The following is a 21,286-nucleotide window of genomic DNA, read 5'->3' on the forward strand; positions in this document are numbered from 1 at the left end:
ACTAAACCCTTATATTTGTGGTATTTGTGTGATATATATTTTTTTCACACCCTTTGAAAGGTTCATCACGCCTTGTACTGTAGCATTGTGGAAAAATGATGTCAGTCTACGCTAGTACTTGTATGACTCGTCTGACTCAGTCAGTCCAGATGGCTTTTGCAAGATTCAGCTACACTGCATATGATAGAAGTACATGCAAAAAGGTGTGAAATGTCTCATGATTCGAATTTAACCACATATCAGAACTGGCTGACACCTTCTCATTTCCAGGGGATTTACTTAATAGTTGTTGTCACGATAATATCTCATTCTTGATCGTTCGCGGCAACATCTTAATTGTTTATGGACATATTTCAAAAGATGTTAGCAAAGATTTTAACTTCCTGGCTCATGTGGCATAGTAGCTCTGCCTGTTTTGATTTAAGTATAAGTCTTGAAAGTGTTGAAAGCCTCTGCTCGGTGGAGTGTTCATACAACAGTCAGGGGAGGCTCTGGTTGATGCTTGATTTTCAAGAGACTGTTTGTTGCAGATGCATGCTCATAGTGGAGCGCTGCACTCACCATCTTAAACCTTATAAACAAACACCATGCTGAACGTAGCTTGATGTTGCTCTCTTTAATCACATTTTGAAAATTTCCCCACCATGAGGACACCGGCGGGGAAACATGCCTCCCTTTTATGTGCTCTGAAGATAGATCTACATGACATTTTCATGTTTGGTCTGGCATCTCCATCACATGCTCTGCTAGTTCGCAGAAGGATGCAGATGGTTAATCATATCACTCTGTGCATCTCATTAGGTGGCATTCTGGATACCACAGACCTTTCAGTGCCAAGTGGTGTGGGCTGCAGCCCAGCGGGTAAGTCCTCCCGGAGAGATTCATTAGCTCTCTGTAGCTCTGCCCAATAGGCCTCCTGCTTAGCACGCGAGCTGGATAGTTGCGTATCCATCTGTGATTGGTTCAAGACAGTTGTCACTATCATTTACTGATAGTGCCTTTGCCTGACTATATTTTTGCTGCATGCTAAGGGGATACATCTGTGTACTTCCTCTCAACAGAGGAAATGTATGATATGCTTGTTAAATGCATGCATGAGAGATGGGAAGTGGCTCAGCAGCATTCAGACAGTGTGGTGTTTGTGCTTGAAAAGGGTAACTAGGCAAGGCAATTAGCTGTCCAACTGACTTTGGCAGGTAAATAAACGCAGCGTTTCCTTTAAACTTGTCACCTCTATGCAGCCCTCCCTCCTCCTGTTTCCTTCCCTCTATTGACAGGTGCATCTGTTTTCCCCCCACTACCCTGGCAGCCCTTATAAGGCTGGAGAGGGTCTGTAAGATGCCTAGACCAGCATAACCCTGTAGGTATTCGGGCCATGACATCCCACTAAGTCCTCAGTACACAATGACCGGACAGCCTGTCATGGCTGCAATGTGCCGTTTGAGAGGCGGAGGCAGGTGGAGTTTAACTCTTTAACTCCTTGTTGCTTAGCTTATGTACTCCATATAGTATTTCTGACTAAATGCAGAATGTTGTTACCAAATGGTACAGTATTTAATGCCCATAGTTTGTGGAAGACCACAAGAATGAGATATTTTGTTAGGTATTGATTAGATAGCAGAAGACCGACTTCGTCTATTTGCAGTTAGCATTTTGAGGAGAGTACAGGGTAAGTTTTAAGTTTGGGGTGTGGTCCCGGGTCGGGGCAGAGTTAGGATCTTCTGCCAGTGGGCGTCAGCGTTTGGCACAGTATGAGTATGCTGCAGCTGTTGTTTGTACCAAGTGTGTAGAACAGCAGAGACTACAGGGAGGAGAAACCTCTCCAGCCCTGCTGTCAGATGACCATTCCTGACATAGCTCTGATTTTTCACAAGTTGCAGCTATGACCACAGCAGAAGCCTTTCAACGTTGCCAGATGGAAGATGTGTCGTGTGATATCTTCTCTCCTGTTCGATGGTGTCACTGCAGAGCAAAGATTACAAGCATGTACAGCAGGGTTCGGTGAAATACTTACCACTTTTTTAAACATAACACAAATAGAAAAGGTCTTATTTTCCACACAACTTCCGGCTCCCTGTGAAGAGCGCTGGGCAGCTGTTTTCATTGTGGGATCTGGAGGAGTTATTATTTACTTAGTGAATTGTGAAATTGCCTGATTTGCAAGTTCTCGTATGTCTTTGTCACCGTGAACATCATCAGAGATATTTTTGAAGCAAACAAATTTCAGTTGTTCTTTCTGAAATAAGTCATCTGTAGTTGTTCTTGTCTAGTCTTTGGTTCAGATAAACCAGTCTCATTTTACACTGTTACTCCTGTGTGCGATCCTATAATAGATCTTTTCTCTCAACAACTCACGCAATTACACCTAATTACAAGCTTTGGTTGTTGACTGGTGAGCATTAAGAATTGAAAGTTGTGGTGAACAAGGAGGATTTAAGAGAATGCTCTCTGTTATACAATATATCTGCAAGCTATACACATCCCGTCATTAATATTGGGGCATTGCAAGCTTTTGAAACACAATTACAGAGCATGTTTGTATGTTCAGCACATCACATCTGGTAATGGAATAAATCATCATGTACTTAAGTCCGTTTTGGTGCAAATTTGATGTCAGAAAGTTATTTTTTATTGTAGTTTTGTGCTTGGTTAATTAAATGTAAAATATGTATTCAAAATTGAGGGATGATGATGAATTGTACCCCAGCTGTAAAAAAACAAACAAAAAAAAACAACAATGTGAACTGTCAACTACAGTTGTAAGGAAAAGAGTGAAGGGCACGAACAATTATTTACCTGGTAGCCATCTGTCTTTTGTCTAAACAAATCACCCTCTGCACATCCTGTCTGGTCTTTTTTTTCTGAGACACAACAATAGGACTGTGCATGGCATCTATTATTAGAAAATTGTTCTCTTTTTGGAGGCACTTGATTTATATCTATTATTTGTTCTCATTCATCAAGACATTTCGCTTTTGCCTGAACCTGACGCACGTGGGATGTTGGGCACAATAAGTCACTGTGTGTGTTTTTTTTTCCATTTACTTTACTTCAAATGAAACAGAATGTTTCATTTGTAAACACAAGCCCTTACGTAATGCCCCTTCCCACACAGTGTTAATAATTCAGGACAATGAACAGAAACCAAACTGCTTTCAACATGCACAGGTTTCAGTCAGAGAAGATCCATTGGCAAAACCAATGTTACAAAAATCTGTACTGTGTATGAAATGAGGGCAAACATCACGAAAGCCCATTGAAATGCCCCTGCTGAAAGGCTAGGTCTCAACTTGTGGCTGTTATCTCGGTCTAAGTATGTGTTCAAACATGTGTTTCCATCCTGGCAATTATTTGAGAGAAATGTGGGATTTACTCATCATCAAACATCTGAAGTCGTAATCAGAGGCACATTCCACAGATATGCAAGTCAGGTGGGTTAATCCGAGGCTAAATTAGCCCATGAATACAGCAGTGAGTGTCTGTCTGTCTCTGCCCTGTGATGACCTGGCAGTGTGTCCAGGGTGTCACACTGCCTCCTGCCCAAAATATATTGGTATCAACTCCAGTCCACTGTAAATAAAGTGGACAAAGAAAATGACTGAGATGTCACTAGATACAATACAGTGCAAAGGAGGTCTAGTAATGTCTAGATTTAGAGATTTTTTTAAAGTCCTCAAAAAAAAAAAGTTAAAATGTTACAGTGATCAGAGTAACTGTGCATACCACATAACCGCAACATCCCTGGTTCGATTCAATACCAGCCAGGGAACCTTGTTGCATGTCATACCCATCCCTCTGACCTTATTTCCTGTCTGCCTCTTCACTAATCACAGTCAAATAAAGGCAAAAAAAAAACTTAAAAAAAAAGTTACAATAAGCTCATTAAAGAACCATGAACAATGGAAGTAGGATATTGATGCAGGTGTATTTCACTGACTAGCTAATTTGCCAGAAAGAAATGTAGTAGTCCTTTTCAAAGTACACATTTTCACGTCATTGTACAAAAAGGTACAGTATATATATACACACACACACACACACACACACACACACACACAAGTTAAGACCTAGTCACTCCCTAACCATTGGGAGCAACTGGTGTTCAGTGTCTTGCTCAAGGACATGTCAACGTGTGGAAAAGAGAAGCCAGGGATTGAACTGCCGACCCTAAAATAAGTTGACAACCTGCTCTACTAGCAGGTGTGTACAAAATCTTGTACAAAATTTTGTAAATGAACAAATTACAGTTATGCAACATGACGCCTGTCAGTGATGACGCAAAATGACAATTTGTAAGTGTCCTAAATCTTAATTTACTTTCCCACCATTGAGTTAACTACTACTAGGTGTCTATTATATAGGGAGTAGCAAGTGAATGAATGAGGGAGTAATTTTCAACACAGTCAAAAATGTCTGTTGTGAATAAGGCCTTTATCCTGCTTTTCCCAACAATAGCTTTATGGTTAAGAATCTCTTTCAAAGTAGAATATCACAGCTCACTGATTGTAATCAGATATCTCCTCGCATGCCATATTACCGCACTGCAAATCATTCCTTTACATGAAATTCTATTTACATGAACATCTCATTCCCACTGAATGACATCTTCTCTGCTTTTAATCAGGTTTGCTATTTTTAGGGCCTTGGACATTTACTTTGCTAATTCTGTAAACACTGTTTTCTCACAGCAGCCAAGTCTTGTATGATCAAAGCCAGAGCTGACGGCGATAGCTGCTTGTATATACTGTTGATTCAGCTGTGAGATACTATTGTGGGCTTCATAACTGTTTATTTGACCATCAATTGTTGGTGTCCTTATCTGTAGTCAGAGGGGCTATTGTTCCATTATGTTCCTACGCAAGAGCCTACTCGTTGTGCACACACTTTGTGTTTCACTGGGATACACTGAACACAATGGAGAAGTCAGCGACTTGTTGAAGTGTTACTGATCTGTTGATGCAGTGCTAGATACCATTTATTCTTTCTTCCCTTCGTTTTTAGGATTTCAACATGTTTTTCATTTTGAGTATAAAGTATATTGTAAAAGTATAGTTTTTACTCATATAAAGTAATTTCAATTTAAAATTGAAGAGCACTTGAAATATCACTTTTGTTTGTTTGCTTTATTTCATAACAATTCACTGTTCCATTTTTATTAGATTTGATTTGTTTGGAATTTGCAGAATCCCTCTGCAGACCTTGTTCAGATGAGTCATACAGTATCTTGCTGTTGAAAATAAATGTACTGTAGGTTGACAAAACCAGGAAGATTTTTTATCTTTTTGTGAAACCATCATTGAAAAGGTGCAGTTTGCAGTGCTCTAACAATTTAAAGGGTTAATGTTTGACATTGTAGCGCTTCAGAATGATTGGTTTTAATTGGCAAACTACCAAGAATGAAATATTACAGTATATTATACAACACAGTATCTGAAAACAGTACAATAAATCTATAAAGTTGTTTACAATGGTTAGTTTATAGCACTTATATATACACTGTGAAAAGTATTTCTCAAAGAGAACTACTTGTTGAATATCAATAATCTGTCCACACCCACTGATAATACTTGTCCTTTACATGGGATAGCTGTCCAGTGATGTAGTGGGAGTGGGGGAGTGGGCACTTTTAGAAGAAAGGAAGTGACTAGTGACCATGAAGGGAGGATCTAGCACTTTGCTGTCTAGCACTGTTTGTGTTCACAGTTTAAAAACAACACGTAGAAATTTTTTATTGTTTTTATTCAACTCTAATGGCTTCAGCTATTTCTTTTAAGCAGTCACAGTACATTTGACAGTGAACTGCTCCTCATCCCAAGATGCAAAGAACTGACTTTGATGTAATCATTCACAATAAAAATAAAAGGCTCATCAATTTTGAAATGGACATTTTATTTTTGTAAATGTGCAGGATAATTATCCAAGTCTATTAAAACTTCCCAGAGGGTTGGAAACACTTAGCGCTGCATGCTGCAGCAAGCTGGAAAACAACACAGTGCGAGAGGTTTGCTTGATGACTGGAAGTGTTGTCAGTCACGGTCCATGGTTTGATGATGTGTTTCTGTCGCTGTGTACCTCTGCAGGGAACGGTTTTGTTAACCCCAGGGGCTCTCCGGGCCTCCTCAGCACACCCAGCGGCAATGGCCTGGGTAAAGTCATGCCCACCAAGTCTCCACCACCCCCTGGAGGGAACATGGGAATGGGAGGCCGCAAGCCAGACCTAAGGGTTGTTATCCCTCCATCTAGCAAAGGGATGATGCCCCCACTGGTGAGTACAGAACACACCACTGCACACAAGTATCACTAGCTGAAGTACCCTCAAATATCTCTGCTGCAGGGCAGAGTGGAGCATTGTTTAGTGTCTTATTCAGACTTTCTTTGCAGAATGTTTTGTAGGACTTTGCCTACACACGTTTTTGATGTTATCACATCAGTGTAGCATGCCATGCTAGTGAGGTTGTCACCTCACCAAGAACTGTATTTTTCTACAAAGTGCGACTCACTTACAGTAGGCAGGCGAAATCTGTGCCTCTTGTGCCACGCTCTTCTCACACCCATTAAAATGTGGACGGAGCAAAGAATCTGCAGCCCAGGTGTCATAACTCTCACTCAATTATTCACATTTAAATGAGAGGCTTTCTCTAATTATAATAATGAAGGTGCACAGCACGCTGACCACAGTGAACACCTGGGGCTACGCTAGACTCTTCCGTTCATAAATCAGCATTCAAAAATAATGTAAGTGGGGGATTTTCAATAGGCCAATAAATTTACTATCTGCTGTTGACAGCAGCAGGAGCCACTCCAGGAAAATGATTGTGTTTGGTAAATACACTTTGGGTTACTGTGGGTGCTTCTCTTTTCCAAGCCTCAACTAGCATGGAGCAGTGTTCAAACAACTGTGTGGTGCGATGTTGGCATGTGGAATCATTAGAGCAGGACCGGTTGTGTTGTAAGAGGTCTGAAACAGGTTAGGCAGAGAGGGAGGTGGGTTCAGTTCTCCTCTGAGCCATGAAGTATTTTAGACTGGTACAGGCTGTAGAGGGTGCTGGCTGTAGCAGGTCTGCAGACAGCCTGTCATTAGGCCATAATGGTATTAAATTAATCACATCTCAGTGTGACAGAGTGTAGATGAAGACTTAATCAGGGGCCCAGGGTGTGAGCCAGATAATATCTTGTCGCCCTTGTCGTGTCTTCCTGCAGCTATTGATTGAGTGTGGGTATTAAGACAGCCCTGGCCTGGTCGCAGTATGTCCCACAGCACAGAAAAAGATAGAAGATGGGCTTTTGGTTCTAGCACAGTACATGACAAGAACAAGATTGATTCAAAATGTAGAGTACCATGCAGTCACTGTAGGTAGAAAGAATTATAGAAATATTATCTGTAATTTCTTATGATTATGGGTTGATTATGGTGTCGCATTCAGAATCAGACGAGTGTTAGCCTTACTCTACTTTTTGTTCCTGACTTCACTGGCTTTTTCAAGATTTTACTTCTTCTTCGTTTACTGGTTAAAAACTTTGTAGCCCAACAAACTACTGCTTCAGAACTCATCATTCACGCATGGTTGGAGAATTGTGGCAACATATTGAAGTTAATCTGGTGCTTATGCTTTGGACAAAATGGTTCATGAGTATCACAACAGACATAAAATGAGTGGGTTTTTACAACGACTGCAGCAGTCATCCACACTTTTATATTCCTTGTTGTGCCTTTTAAAGTCTAGACAGGTGGAACTATTTTCCAGAGCGATTTATAGTCGCTCTGCTTCTTTTCTGTAACTCTGCCTCTCTTCTTTTCTTCTGTTGAGGGCAGTCGGAGGAGGAGGAAATGGATTTGGTGAGTTGTGACAAATGCCTGGGCAAATGGCTGAAATGTGAACATGCTTCCGGTAATCACACATGCTAGACTAAAGGCAGTGCTGAAACCGGAGATTGGCTCTCAGAACTGCCAAGAATAATAAATTCTAAAAAACGTTTTGTCACTGCATGTTTTGGGTTTGGCCTGTGAAAATTGCCTCAGCCTGTTAAATTGGCTCCATTCCCTACACGTCAATGTTGGTCATATACCACAAGGAGTTTGTCTGTAAGCGTGTGTTTGAGTGTGTGAAAGAGAAAAAGATAGTCAGTGCTTTAACTATTATAATTATTGTAGTCACAGTCTAAAAAGTTTTACAGTTAAAAGACTGTTCAGTACAAAATATAAATAATTTATACTTTTTCTAAGGAAGAGAAGATTACATCATCTTAAATGATGTCATTCTGTGAAATACTCGGGTTTGGTGAAGTCATCTGGCTGGAGAGTGTTGGAACAATGCAAGGAAGCCATCAACTAGATCATGATGCCATGCTGCTTCAAACGTAACCACTGGCAGCTGCACATATGTTTGTTACATTATATACTGAGGATTTGTTTTAGTATTGTTCTAAGCTACGTCTGCATTTGATTAGTGTAGTTGGAGTGTGTGTTTTTCTAGCTCGCAACTTACTTCGCTGCATGACCACACCGTGTTGTGTAGGTGTGGACTGCATGACAGTCACTGCACTATAAACCGCTAGAGATTGACGTCACTCTGCGAAATGTGTAATTGATGTTATCCCTTTGTACCCTCTCAGTTATGAGTTGTTTAGTTGATCACTAGACTCACTTGGTTTGACTCACTCTGAATGTTTGCATTAGAAGCACTAGCAGCCTTGTTCTTTATTGTGGTGCACTATCCCTTTAATAATATCACTTTTCAAGTCTAACGAAGTTAAACTCTGTAATAAAAAATAGATTCAGTAAACTAATAAATCCTTTGTGCCTCAAGTTGCATGTTAAAGACTACATCTGTTGTCCACTTTAGATTGATGGAATGGATGAAATATTTATTGTAAATACTAAAATCCACCTAACTTTTTATAGGTACATGGTAATCATTTTGGTGCAGGGTAAATTCACAAGTATAGTTGCAGTTTTCTGTATACAAACACATATGTATACACATTTTAGTGGATTGTATTTCTGAATACATTCATAGAATTCCCATATGAAACCACAAAATCACTTATTTGATATTTTATGCTTTGTTTTTATCATCTATTTTGGCATCTTTGTCAAAACAGATTTTAATATGGTAAACAACATAAACAGAAAGACCAGAATATTGACTGCCATGAAACTACACCACCACCTTGTGGTAACTTTTATTATAACACATTCATCCCTGGTGGTAGTGAATTCCCATATGAAACCACAAAATCACTTATTTGATATTTTGTGCTTTGTTTTTATCATCTATTTTGGCATCCTTGTCAAAACAGATTTTAATATGGTAAACAACATAAACAGAAAAACCAGAATATTGACTGCCATGAAACTACACCACCACCTTGTGCTAACACTTATTATAACACATTCATCCCTGATTACCTCAATATGTACACTAAATACCATCTGAAAGAAATTGCAGGCTTTGGAATAAATGCCATAAATGATAAGAAAACACACATTGTTTGGTATTATTGTGTGGTGTTTTTTGAATGCTGTATTTTGGACTTATGAATTTTTTATTGTTTTTTGTGTTTTGCAGAACACCCAGAGGATAAGCAGCTCCCAGTCCACCCAGCCGCTGGCCACTCCAGTAGTGTCTGTCACCACCCCCAGCTTACCCCCACAGGGCCTGGCCTACTCAGGCATGCCCACCTCCTACAACCCTGCTGGTGAGTCTGGCCTCTCTCTCCCCTCAGAGTGAAAACAACGGTCTCAGCCGTGATTGTTTGTACTACACACTGGTGGTTCCTGCTCCTTTCTCAGTGGCACACAGTGTTGTAAATGAAACGTTAGTGAGTTCTCACTGTGTGTGGCTGCTTTTGTTTTTACAGAGTACTCCCTGAATAGTGCAGAGATCACCTCCCTACAGGGCTTCGGCTCTCCTGGGCTCTCACTGGGATCCATGTCGGCATGGCAACAGCATCAACTGGGCCAGGCAGCTCTTAATTCTTTGGTGTGAGTAACACCCTTCCAAACAAAGGCACACTCTCCAGACGCCCTCACATAAAAGCAACACCCACTGTGCTCTGTGATATCATGCTGAATCACACATCTACATATTCCTGGATTTTCGCATTGCTGCATCTCACTTTTGTTGTCTCCTTTTTGAACTGAACACAATATATTCTGCTTATCTTTTCGACAGTGGTGGAGGTCACCTACCTCAGGGCTCCAACCTCTCCATCAGCACCAGCCAGAGCATAAACATCAAGTCCGAGCCCATCTCGCCGCCACGGGAGCGTGTCACCCCCTCTGGCTTCCCCCCTCAGCAGCCGCAGCAAGGCTCCAGCCGACAGGAAGTTCTGGGACGTTCACCTGCTGACAGCCTCAGCTCCTCCTGTAGCTCTTATGATGGCAGCGATCGTGAGGACCACCGGCCAGACTTCCACTCCCCGCTGGGGCTGGGCAGACCTCCGGCTGGATCTGAGGACAGGGAGAGCCCCTCAGTCAAGCGCCTGCGCATGGACACATGGGTGACATAAAGAGCCCCGGTCGAGCCTCCAGTCACCAGCCAGTCAGAGAGAGGGAGGGGTTAGACATGGAGATAAAAGAAAGAGCAAGGGTCCTTAGAGCTATCATTATGATACTATTATTCAACTCCAGTTCAATTTGTAAGACTGAGTGGAAAATGTAACAAAGAAGTGTCAGGACATATCTAAAGTAAATTCTCAAACTGATACAGTAAGATAAAACAAATGTCACTTAGCTGGGCTGAATTATATGCACAAGCAGGTGGTATCAGGTACTTGGTGCAATTCAGATGACGTTTGCAGAAGAAAGATGTTCAAAGAAAATTGTTAAACAATAGGCGGTAGATTATTGTAGTCACTGGTCTAGTCAGACACTTACATGTAGTTGCTGTTTTGCTGTTGTGCTCGCAAGTTGCAAACAATCAGAGAAAGTTGTGTTGCTTTCAGGCTGAGGACCCTTACATATGATGTTCACTGCAAGAACTATCTTTTAAAGTCATGCTGTAACCATACAAGACCTTTATCTCAAGTGGCCTCTAATTTATTGATTCAGTCAATCAGGAGATACAGAGAACATGGAGTTAATTAATACTATATAGGAAATTGGATCATACAGTAAACATCTGCAACAGTTGAGACTACTTATTGAGTACATGAAAAATTACTGTTGGAGGTAAAAACACCATAGCAACAGAATATATTGCAATAATGACATACTATTCATTTTATAATTTAAAAGAGTAGGATATATAAATGTGCAATTAAGATAATGCGAAAATGTCCAGTTGAACTGGTGAGAAAATCAACATGTTCACATTTGTGTAACAGTTCATCAGTAATATAAGCCAAAGCTGTTCTTTTGTGTTGTTTTGTACAGTTGCTATGGTTTCCTCAAAAATTCACTCAAATGCACCATTTTTGTCATAGTTTTATTTTCTATTGTGCTTTATTTCAAACAGTGTAAAGTCATATAAACCAGATCTTGAATCAATATCGAAAGCCATGAACATTTGCTGTTCTGTTTGTACAATTGAAAATTTGAGCCAAACATTTTCTTCTGTTGTGTAAATAGCGACTTTAATATATATCACCGGGGTGTGAGTACATACTGAATGTACTGTATGATCACCATTTTCAAGAAAAGTATATTTTTGTGGATTACAGCCAAGTTTACAAGTGTAGACCCTTAAAAAGTAGATCATTCACTGGTCAATATTTGCTATTTTGTTAATGTTACTGTAATCTCTCCTAAATTGAATTATCAACAAAACCTTCCATATGTTTTAGTTCCAGGTGGTCAATCTGTTTTTTCTCTCTTTATTAGTGGTGACTGTTTGTTCTTAAGACAATGTTATAACAATGCTGTGAGGTTGAAGTTCCACTATTTTCATATTTGTGAAGGATGATCACAAGGCTAGGGGAAATAGGGTTTCTTCCCTCCTATTGTGTTAGCTTGTGTTAGTTGTATACCAGCAGCTGCTGAATACACTGCCAACATTCAAATCCAAGGTCCTAACCCCACATTGAAGAATAATCTATTGTTATTGCATGTAACTCAACTGAAAAACATGCCATCTCTCAAGCCATTTCCACTATCCTGTTTTTGGTTCATGGAATTTAAGCAGAAGACATAAACATGGCCACTGACCTTCTCACAAAACTGATCATGCCTGTGCCCATAGGTGGTTGTAAATATTGCAGTCTACTTGAAATGTCAGTCATAATTATGTACAAAAGTACTCATGTGTTTCCTTAATTGGCTCCAGAAATTGTATCTCATATCCATGCCCTATTACTAGTAAGAATAATGTATGCCTAGGAACCTTAGGAGCCAGAAAAGTCAAAATCTGAAGGCATTGAAGTCATTTATATGGAAAGTGTTGCGATGTAAGGCTGATGCTTGTGTTATCACATCACGCGAAGACAGAAGGGGAAAGGGGGGCTGTGACTTGTTTTCTTCTCCATCGTCACAGAAGCAAATAATTCAGCAGCTAATTCATAAAAACAACAACGCAATGGCATCGACTTCAATCTCACTGCTGGATTGCACACATTTGTATGAGAAGTTTGCTGTACGAGGGGGGGTATCACTCTGCATTCACCGTGACATATCTTGTGTGTTTCTGAGGTTTCCTCCCCATCATCAGCTCCATTGTAGTTTTCAGTATACGCCCGTAATGATCTATGCAGTTTTTACCCCAATTCACCTGACTAGTACAGACTATGATGTCATATTCAGTCCACAAAGCATTAGGAGGAAGAGCATCTGAGGGTAGACTGTTAGCCTCTTATTCTTAAGTGCCACAGCTGGATTTTTGCTGGATTACAAGTCACAATACAATACATTTTATTGAATGATTAATTTGGATACCCAGGGGCAATCTCCTCATGTTCATATACATTGGTAGACATGCTTAACATAATGTATAGTAATCCATAATGTAATAATATTTAACACAGCAGGTGAAAATAGCAATAACAAATGACTACAACAAAAATTGTCTGCCTGCCTTGGCAGCATCACCTCATAGTTGAGCACATACTTTAGCACTTGATGACATATCAGGGAATTTTGTAGTTTCTCTTATCTATATGCACAGTTAGGAAATGCCTTATCCCAAAGAAAAAAATGCACCACTTTTCTTTTACTTTCTTTCAGTTTAAAAACAACAACAACAACAATGCAGATACCACTCAAACTTGACCAGACCTGCCTCTTCTACTCAGAAAAGACTCACACAAGAACATGCATGGTGAATGCACTGTGATACACTTTGCTCTTTTGGTCTATGTCCAAATTGTGCACAACTGATGAATGTGAAAGGAAAGGGTAATCAATGAACCTTTGTAGAGAACTTTCTTCACTTTGCTGTGCAAGAGTACACTGCTTTGCTTCATGGCTTTTATAAACAGAACTATGTGTTTGGTAAGTGTTTGTAGTTTATAGTTCACTTAACTAAAGAAGCTGTTTTCGGTTTGAATGCTCAGACCGTTTGGCGGCACAAGCTGGACTTTGTTGCCAATAATGAAATTATTTGTTTCAAAATCAAAAGAGATTTTAAGTTAATCTACATTTTATTTCCCTTGAATGTGTTATTTTATTTTCATCATACAAATAAATATTCAAGTGAACTTTTTATTAAACAATTAAGATACTATGCTAGATATTGTTGTACAAAATTTGTATTCTTCACAAAAGTACAAATATTGGCTTTTAATGTGTAATTTAGGTTATCTCTCTTATTCTGTATAAAATGAAGTAAACGACTCTTACATAGAATTTGTTCTCCTGTGAAGTCCCAAACAGTAGAAACTGTCAACTTTATTAAACACCTCAGTGTATGCTCAATCTGAACTCAATGTCTATTCTCTTTGAATTTTGTGCAGAAAATGTTTTTTCTTGATGTCACGCATCAGCACGTCACTAACATTGCCTGGTTCACAGTACACAGTGATACAAGCTGAACTGGGATGCAGATACACAGCACTGAAATGACTTCATGAAAGAATAGTCTTTGAAGTACACAGATACACAATATACGTATATGAATAAAAACACATTTTATTTAGGTAAAAGTGGTAATACCACAGTGTATAAATACTCCATCACTAGTGAAAGTGCTGCATCCAATATTCTACTTACAGAAAGTACAAGTTAAGGGTTATTATTATATTTATACTATTGTAGTGTTATTACTGATGCATGAACATATAAGCAGCTTTTTAATGTTTTAGCTGACTGAGGTGGAGCTAATTTCAACTGTTATAGGCTACATATGGGTCAGATGTTTAGAAGGAAAAATTTAAATTGGCAAAGTGATTAGTAACTATAGAGCTGCCAGATAAATGTAGTTTAATAACCACAGTAATTAGTACAATATTTAAACTGTGCATTTTACTGTAAAGTGTATTTGAATAGAAGAAGGCTACAATAAAATGGAAATAAATGAGTAACATACAAGTTCGGTACCTCAAAACTGTACTCCAGTGCTGTATTAAATTGACTTTCCACATCTGGTGTCAGCAGCAGTTAGTGCAAAGCTAAATTACTTATTTGTAATTTTAATCAAGTTGTAGCCTCCAACTGGTTCACTTGAAATGCCTTGAAGACTATTGAGCTCATGTTGACTGTATAATATGGATGTTACAGATAAGACATTTCTTTATAACAATATAACGCAGAGCCTCAGTGTAGTTCCACAGTATCGCCAGCAGGAAGCACTGTAATACACTAAATTATAGGCAGTAGATTGCTGGCTTGTTGTTGACACATATGTCTTTTTAGCTTAACTTTAGTAAAGGTAAGTTAGTAAACCATTAAAGCTATAAACAACAACTCGAATAAACTAGTTAGTAGCTAACGTAGCTAAGTTAACCGTTGGTTAGTTTGTCCCATGTCCCTCTTCCTAAAGTTGTGATTAAATATCCACACAGGCTTGAGAGTTTTTTATTTTTAATATGAAAACGGTAAGTCTAACATTTCAAAACAAACAATTCACAAACTTGTAATTTTTAGACACTTTTTACGGAGGTACAGCTGTAACTTAGCTTTAGCACTAATGGTAAAATGTAACTTACCTTGGTGAGTTAACTAGTAACTTATTTCCTTTGGGAGGGCTTTATACTTAGACTCCAGTGAATTTCAAGGGAAATTAGTTTACTTTATAGTCCTTTATCTGACGGGTATACTAGGTAGTTACTTTACAATAGGATCTTATGTAAAACAATAAGCTCATAAAATATAATGCAGCAGTGCTGTAGTGAAACTCTCCCAACACTGATGGCACGTCAACGTTATACAAAGCAGGGTAGTTAGTAGACCTACTTAACTTTAACTTACTTAACTTAACTAAAAGTATATTTTACTGTTGCCCAGATTCAATTTTGAATGCTGGATTTTTATCTGCGTTTTCCATTGTGATAATGCTACTTTTATGTATGAGTAAAAAAAGGCTAATTACGTTTTCCACTGCAACATGGGGTTATAGGTCAGCTGTGTATAGTTGACAACCTCATTCTTTCATGGCTGTATTTAGTTTGAAGTTTTGCATGTGTGTCCCCTCAGTATATTTGTCCCCAAGTGCATGTTCTTGGCTTCCTGTCCATTAGACCAGCTGTGCTGCAGGCTGGAACAGGTCCAGTGTGCATGTGTAGAGTAACCAAGCAGGGTTTTGGGCTGTTTGAGTTGTGTGAGAAGGAGGGCGACAGGCCACCTGCCATTGGGGCTTGCCCTGTTCGGATCCCCAGCCCTGCCTTTCAACTGGAAGCCAAGTTGGGGTTCTTTCATGTGGGCCTGATCTCCTTAAGACATTAGCAAATATTGAACAAGACTCGGTCCAGACTCAAACACATCTGTTGTCATATAGTCTCCACTGTTACGCGCTGACAAGGAGAGAGAGAAAGTGAACACCAGTGGGTCTGTTGCATTAGCGTTTATGTGTGGACAGAAAGCTATAGTTTATACTTTGCCAACACAAATGCTCACTTTTGACGAGCTTAGGCTAAACCATGTTCCACTGTAAACAAATATGGGGCTGTATGAAAGAAATGGAGTTTGGTATGACAAGGCATCCACTGAATGCCAGATCCGTGCTGAAGATAAGGGATAAGATAAAACGAACAGATAGCCAACATTTCATATGCTTCAGTCATGTTGCAGAATCCATCAGCAGTATTTTGGGACTGTTTTGGACAGATAGGAATGACAGTTGTACTGTAGAATTAGCATAGATTATGGCATTAAGTTCTTTTTTTTCAAAATACTTGGACTCAGTGTAAAAAACACATTCTAGAGGAAGCGTAATGCATGCAAGTTCCTAAAACAGACACATAGCCTTAGAAATTCAAATAAGAAATCAAATATTCAAATAAACAATAAACAGACCAGCTGACAAAACAGGCTGTTCAACTTACTGTACTGTAGCAACTGTTCATTATAGCTTCAGTGTGAATTTAATCTTGTGTCTTAATACACTCCCTATTTGTCATCAGATTATTTTTTCTGATCCCACATAACTGAAGTCACACCACAGTATGTAGCTCTATTCAGCGTGGCAGACTAGAGTAGGAATGACAATGTAAGGCTTTGACGGTGGCATTCTCAGAGTTGTTGAAACTCACCTTGGGAGACTGGTATGGCTAGTTTCACCCAGTTTGGACTCCTGGTGTTTCCACCAATCACTTGTCTTCAAAGTTGTCTTTAAGCAGACAAGTGCACTGACTAAATGTGCTGCACTTCCTCTTATTTATCATAGTCAGAATCGTTTAGCTGCCTCTCTGGAAATTTACTGCTGCTCTTGGTGGGAACTGACTCAGTGTGTAACTCTTTCAAGCTGTTCAACAGAGGTCTACTGTACAGGTATGGTAGGATTTTTTCTTTGTCAAAATTTAACTGGAATAATCCAGGAAGTATATGTCATGTAGAATAATTTTGTCAAGTAAATGTTTGTGACATTTGGGTTTAGCACTAATGCTAAGATTTTCTTATTAATAATGTACCCTGACAGGCACTTTTGGTTTTGCTGATTTAGTAATCTGATCTGTAGGCGTTGTTTGTGTTTTTATTAGGTCTAGACAGAAAATTGGCAGACGTAGATACAGTCTGCTGTAACACTAATTTAGATGACAGACAAACTGTAGTAACATTTTGATATTGTCTATGTAAAGTGATAAATACTCTGAAGCACTTAATCTGCCACTGCGTTACTACACCTTAACCTACTGCATATCTTCACCTTCTGTAAGAGTAACACGTACAATTATAAAGCTTCATTAGATTGAATTGTGTAGAACACAGAAAATGTGTCCAGAGGCTTTAATTTTGTTTTCGTCAAAGCTTGTGGTAAGCTGAAAATACCACTTGTGAAAATGATTTATTTATTTATTTATTTATTTATTACCTATATTTATAGTATTTGCGTGAACTGTCTACCTAGGACACAACAGGCCTGTACACATGTAAAAGATCTTTATTTCACTGTTCTTTTTCATCAGGAAGGTATCGCTCAAGATGGATGTCAAGAAAAAGAACTTCTTGGATAACTTTCGTGTGAAAAAGTTTGCTAAGAAGCCAGGTAAGAAGGGACTTGGCAAGCAGGGGGGGAGGCTGGCCCACCGGCGCAGTATCTCCGTACCAGACCTAAGGTTTGTGCCAGGTGAAGGATTATTTACAGATAACGCCTTGTATTCCACTTCCTCTGATGCTACTGCCTCTGATGCCATCTATTTTGGCATTTCCCCCGGTTTGAGTGATACCGATTCTGTTGCAAGTGTCTCAGTCATTGATGGGCCGCTTTTCGCAGACAAACTGACCGATTCAGTCTCAGAAACTAGACTCAGAGTTTCCTCAGATAACAGAGCTACAGGTTTTAATAGAAGTACACCAGTAGAGACATCGACCCTCTATGAGGAAATTGATGATACGATAAAATCAGGCTCCGAGACAAACGTGAACTTGACTGGAGAAGCCTTGTATGCACAAGTGAATAAAAGAGCCAAGGGGAATGTACCAAAATTTTCTTTTGACCCTAGTCCCGCACCAAGATCTGTTTATTTCAATGCACAAGTCCTGTCACCAAGACCAGACCTTGTAGAGAGAGAGAGTCTCTCTGGTGAAATAGGTTGCATCCTTGAAGACACCCCAGTAGACAGAGCACCTCCAGGTACAATTGCTTCAGCATTGGCCAGAACAACTTCACTGGGAGACCAAGTGAACACTTACACAGAAAAGAAGACCGCATCATTCGAGCAGAGAAAGGTGTCATCTGAAAAAGGGACTCCACCATCAATCAGAGAAAATGCTCCTGCAGATAGGATGTCTCAGGGAATAGATACTCTGGGTACCCCTCTGGAGAGTGCCGATGGCATCTCTCTGGACTCTGCCTGTGGCACTCCCATTGAGGAGCGAGTCAGCATGCCCTGGACAGACTCGGAGGAACTGGAACGAGAACCCTTCCCTCCCTTGAAAGAGTTCTACATAGAAGAGGCCCTGCTAGAAGGCCAGCCTGAGGAGGCCCTGGAAGACATAGCAGAGGTCAGCTTTTTTTTTAAAAGTGTATTATACTTCATGTACATTTAGAGGATCATATTCTTATTTGAATTCTGCATGTACCGTAGACTTACTGTATGTTTTTTGAAGTTTGAATTCAGATGTCAAAGTAGGGTCATAGTGATAAATCAAATAGATGCAAATCCAATCCAGTCCTGTGCACATACTCAAGGATTTTAGAGACCCTATGCTGTAGTTCTAGAAACCTAGATGAAACTGTTCATCTTTTAGGAATTAGATCAAAGTATACAAGCTCTAGTGCGATAAATGCATCAAGACCAGGTTTCTGTGATGCATATAGTTATTTTAAAGTGATAAAGGTATTATAAATAAAAACATGTAGAGCTGCAACTAGCGAATATTTTATTATTGATTAATCTGACAATCATTTGCTTTGTTTTGTCTATAAAATGCCATAAAAATAGTGAAAAATGCTAGTTATAATTTCATAGAGCACTTGGTGACGTCTTCAAATGTCTTGTTTTATCTGATCAACAGTCCAAAATCTAAAGATATTTACTTTACTATCGTTTATGACAAAGACAAGCTTCAAATATTCACATTTGGGAAGCTGCAAACAGCAAAATTTTATTTATGCTTAGAAAATTACCAAAGCGATTGTTGAATTATCAAAATAGTTGCCGATTAATCTTCTTTTGATCGACTAATCGATTAATCGACTAATCGCTGCAGCTCTAAATACATGTTACTTGTTACTACTATAAAATGAATAAATACCACAGTAACAAGCAATATATTCTCACCATAGTCACAATTGCATGCTTTCATATCTCTTTCAAATAGTATGGTTTCGTTTTTCACACACTAGCTGTTATGCTAAGAGGTGTCCTCAGCCTCATTACATGAAATCGACATTCCTTTTGTAAGTCTAAATTTTGGACCTGTAGTTTTATTACACTTTATCCCTGCAGCACTTGCTTACTTAGTATACACATAGTATACAGTATATCCTATATATATGCATTGTGACAGTAACTATTCATTCTACTGGTGCAACATATCAAAAGCATCCTCAGATGGTTTGTGTTCAATGTAAAGTGACCACCTGGGATTTTACTTTATACAGCCCTTGGGTATAGTTGAAACTAAAACTATTGTATCTTCTTTTGTCTAGATGTCTCTTAGATATGGAAACCAGTCAAAAACCTGTGTTACTAGTTAGAGACACAATGTGGCACAGAGAGTTCTACAAACAGTACACAAAGAAGCTGATAACAACCCTCTTTGCCATACACTTGGCACTTGTTACTGCTGTTAGAAGTATTTGCATACTTAAGTCAGACTGTCGTTTGTGTCCCTAAAAGACATGACTCTATCTATAGCAGGAAGCAAGGGAGGAAGGAATACTTACATTGTGTCTTGAAACTGATGAACAGTCCTCTTTCTAATTAAAGTTATCATGTAGACCAAAGAGCAGTAGATGCATCTAGACAGCTACGCTTGAATTTTTGAGTGTTTACATTCTAATGTTTCATAAAATGTCATTACATCCCTTTCCTACGTAGACATCCAGTGAAATATGTGACCTCTTTGACGAAACTGCGCAAGATCCGTCAGAAACCTCAGTGAGTAGTCACTTGACTGCTGTGCCCATTGAAGTATGCCAAGCACTTGATATGAAGAAAACATATAAATGTGGCTTGTCCTCCACAGCTGCTTAGGGACCCCCTAGTACCTGTCCCACTCCAGAGGTACCTCCTGAGCATCACCCTAAAGCAGGGAAAGCACTTGGTCATCAGAGACAAACGCTCCGGTAGGTCAACAACCCGCAGGTGATCCATAAGCCCTGGCCTTTCACAACCTATGACACGAAAAAGCTGTCTCGCTTAGGTCTTGAGCGGATAATTACTAACTTTTAAAAAGCTAACATCAAATTGTTCTCTTAACTGCAGGAATTTTTTGAAACACCCTTGGATGGATCAGTACAGATCAAGAGATACTTTATCAGTTTTCTTTTACATGTACATGTACTGAAAGAATGCAGTTTTTGTGTGTGTTGGCTCTTGGCCACAGCTAAAGGGTGAGCCCTCAATGAAAAACTGCACGTACATACATTGCAAGTACATCTTGTTAATCTTGTTGTGTTTATGAATCAGACAGTCAAAAGTAGAGAATCGGAAATGAGTTATTGTGTTCGTATAAAGGCAAGATGGGATGTGTTCAGTTAATGCTTTTGTTTACTTGTGAGAATAACATCTCCTGTCAAGAGGTATAAAGGGAAAAAACACTAGAAAGGTATGCAGTCAGACCAGTGTGACAAAAGACAGACCAGGATAAAGCAATCTGTACTGATTACAGGGAACTCAAGATCTGTACATGAAACCACTGATATATCAGTTATGTAAAGAATTGACTTTGAAATGGTATGACAGATTAAATTTGTTTGTAAAATTTAATTAAGAAACAGATGTCCATAGTTCTTAACTGATAGGCTGATGGGATTTCTGGTAACAAAAATATTTTAAAGGGAAAGTGTTATTATCGCTTATCCAAGATTCTGTATTAAACATGGAGACAGTTTTGCTCTTAAATTATTTCGTTGATGTCTTTAGGCTAGATGTTGAAATGAGTCTTCAAGAGGAGTGCTGAAGTTGGAAGATATTTTATTAATGTGATATAAACATTCTGAAGTAGTGCATTTGAATCCATACATACATAAGAGCAAGAGAACTGAGTACTCAGTGACAACTATGTTGATCTGTGTGTGACAAGGAGACA

The 21,286-nt window shown here is 39.1% G+C and overlaps 2 protein-coding genes across 14 annotated transcripts in view; both read left to right on the top strand.

Moving 5' to 3' along the window:
• mef2aa (myocyte enhancer factor 2aa) overlaps positions 1 to 13,855 on the top strand; it is a 70,226-nt gene extending 56,371 nt beyond the window's left edge. For 6 of the 12 annotated variants that reach the window (XM_067589693.1, XM_067589692.1, XM_067589688.1 and 3 more), the window contains 6 exons: positions 802 to 861; positions 6,081 to 6,265; positions 7,814 to 7,837; positions 9,570 to 9,699; positions 9,862 to 9,985; positions 10,176 to 13,855. In XM_067589693.1, the coding sequence (XP_067445794.1) occupies positions 802 to 861; positions 6,081 to 6,265; positions 7,814 to 7,837; positions 9,570 to 9,699; positions 9,862 to 9,985; positions 10,176 to 10,512 (860 nt within the window). In that variant the 3' untranslated portion in view covers positions 10,513 to 13,855. The remainder of the gene's footprint in view (positions 1 to 801; positions 862 to 6,080; positions 6,266 to 7,813; positions 7,838 to 9,569; positions 9,700 to 9,861; positions 9,986 to 10,175) is intronic. The other 6 variants (XM_067589695.1, XM_067589694.1, XM_067589697.1 and 3 more) reach the window with 3 other exon arrangements.
• Positions 13,856 to 14,762: 907 nt separating this feature from the next.
• Positions 14,763 to 21,286, top strand: part of mctp2a (multiple C2 domains, transmembrane 2a) — a 34,632-nt gene continuing 28,108 nt past the window's right edge. The window contains exons 1-5 of one of the 2 annotated variants that reach the window (XM_067589702.1): positions 14,763 to 14,967; positions 16,755 to 16,858; positions 17,494 to 18,532; positions 20,074 to 20,133; positions 20,222 to 20,321. In XM_067589702.1, coding sequence (XP_067445803.1) covers positions 14,959 to 14,967; positions 16,755 to 16,858; positions 17,494 to 18,532; positions 20,074 to 20,133; positions 20,222 to 20,321 — 1,312 coding nt within the window. In that variant the 5' untranslated portion in view covers positions 14,763 to 14,958. The remainder of the gene's footprint in view (positions 14,968 to 16,754; positions 16,859 to 17,493; positions 18,533 to 20,073; positions 20,134 to 20,221; positions 20,322 to 21,286) is intronic. The other variant, XM_067589701.1, reaches the window with a different exon arrangement.

Source organism: Thunnus thynnus, chromosome 5, assembly GCF_963924715.1.
Source record: "Thunnus thynnus chromosome 5, fThuThy2.1, whole genome shotgun sequence".
Lineage (NCBI taxonomy): Eukaryota > Metazoa > Chordata > Actinopteri > Scombriformes > Scombridae > Thunnus > Thunnus thynnus.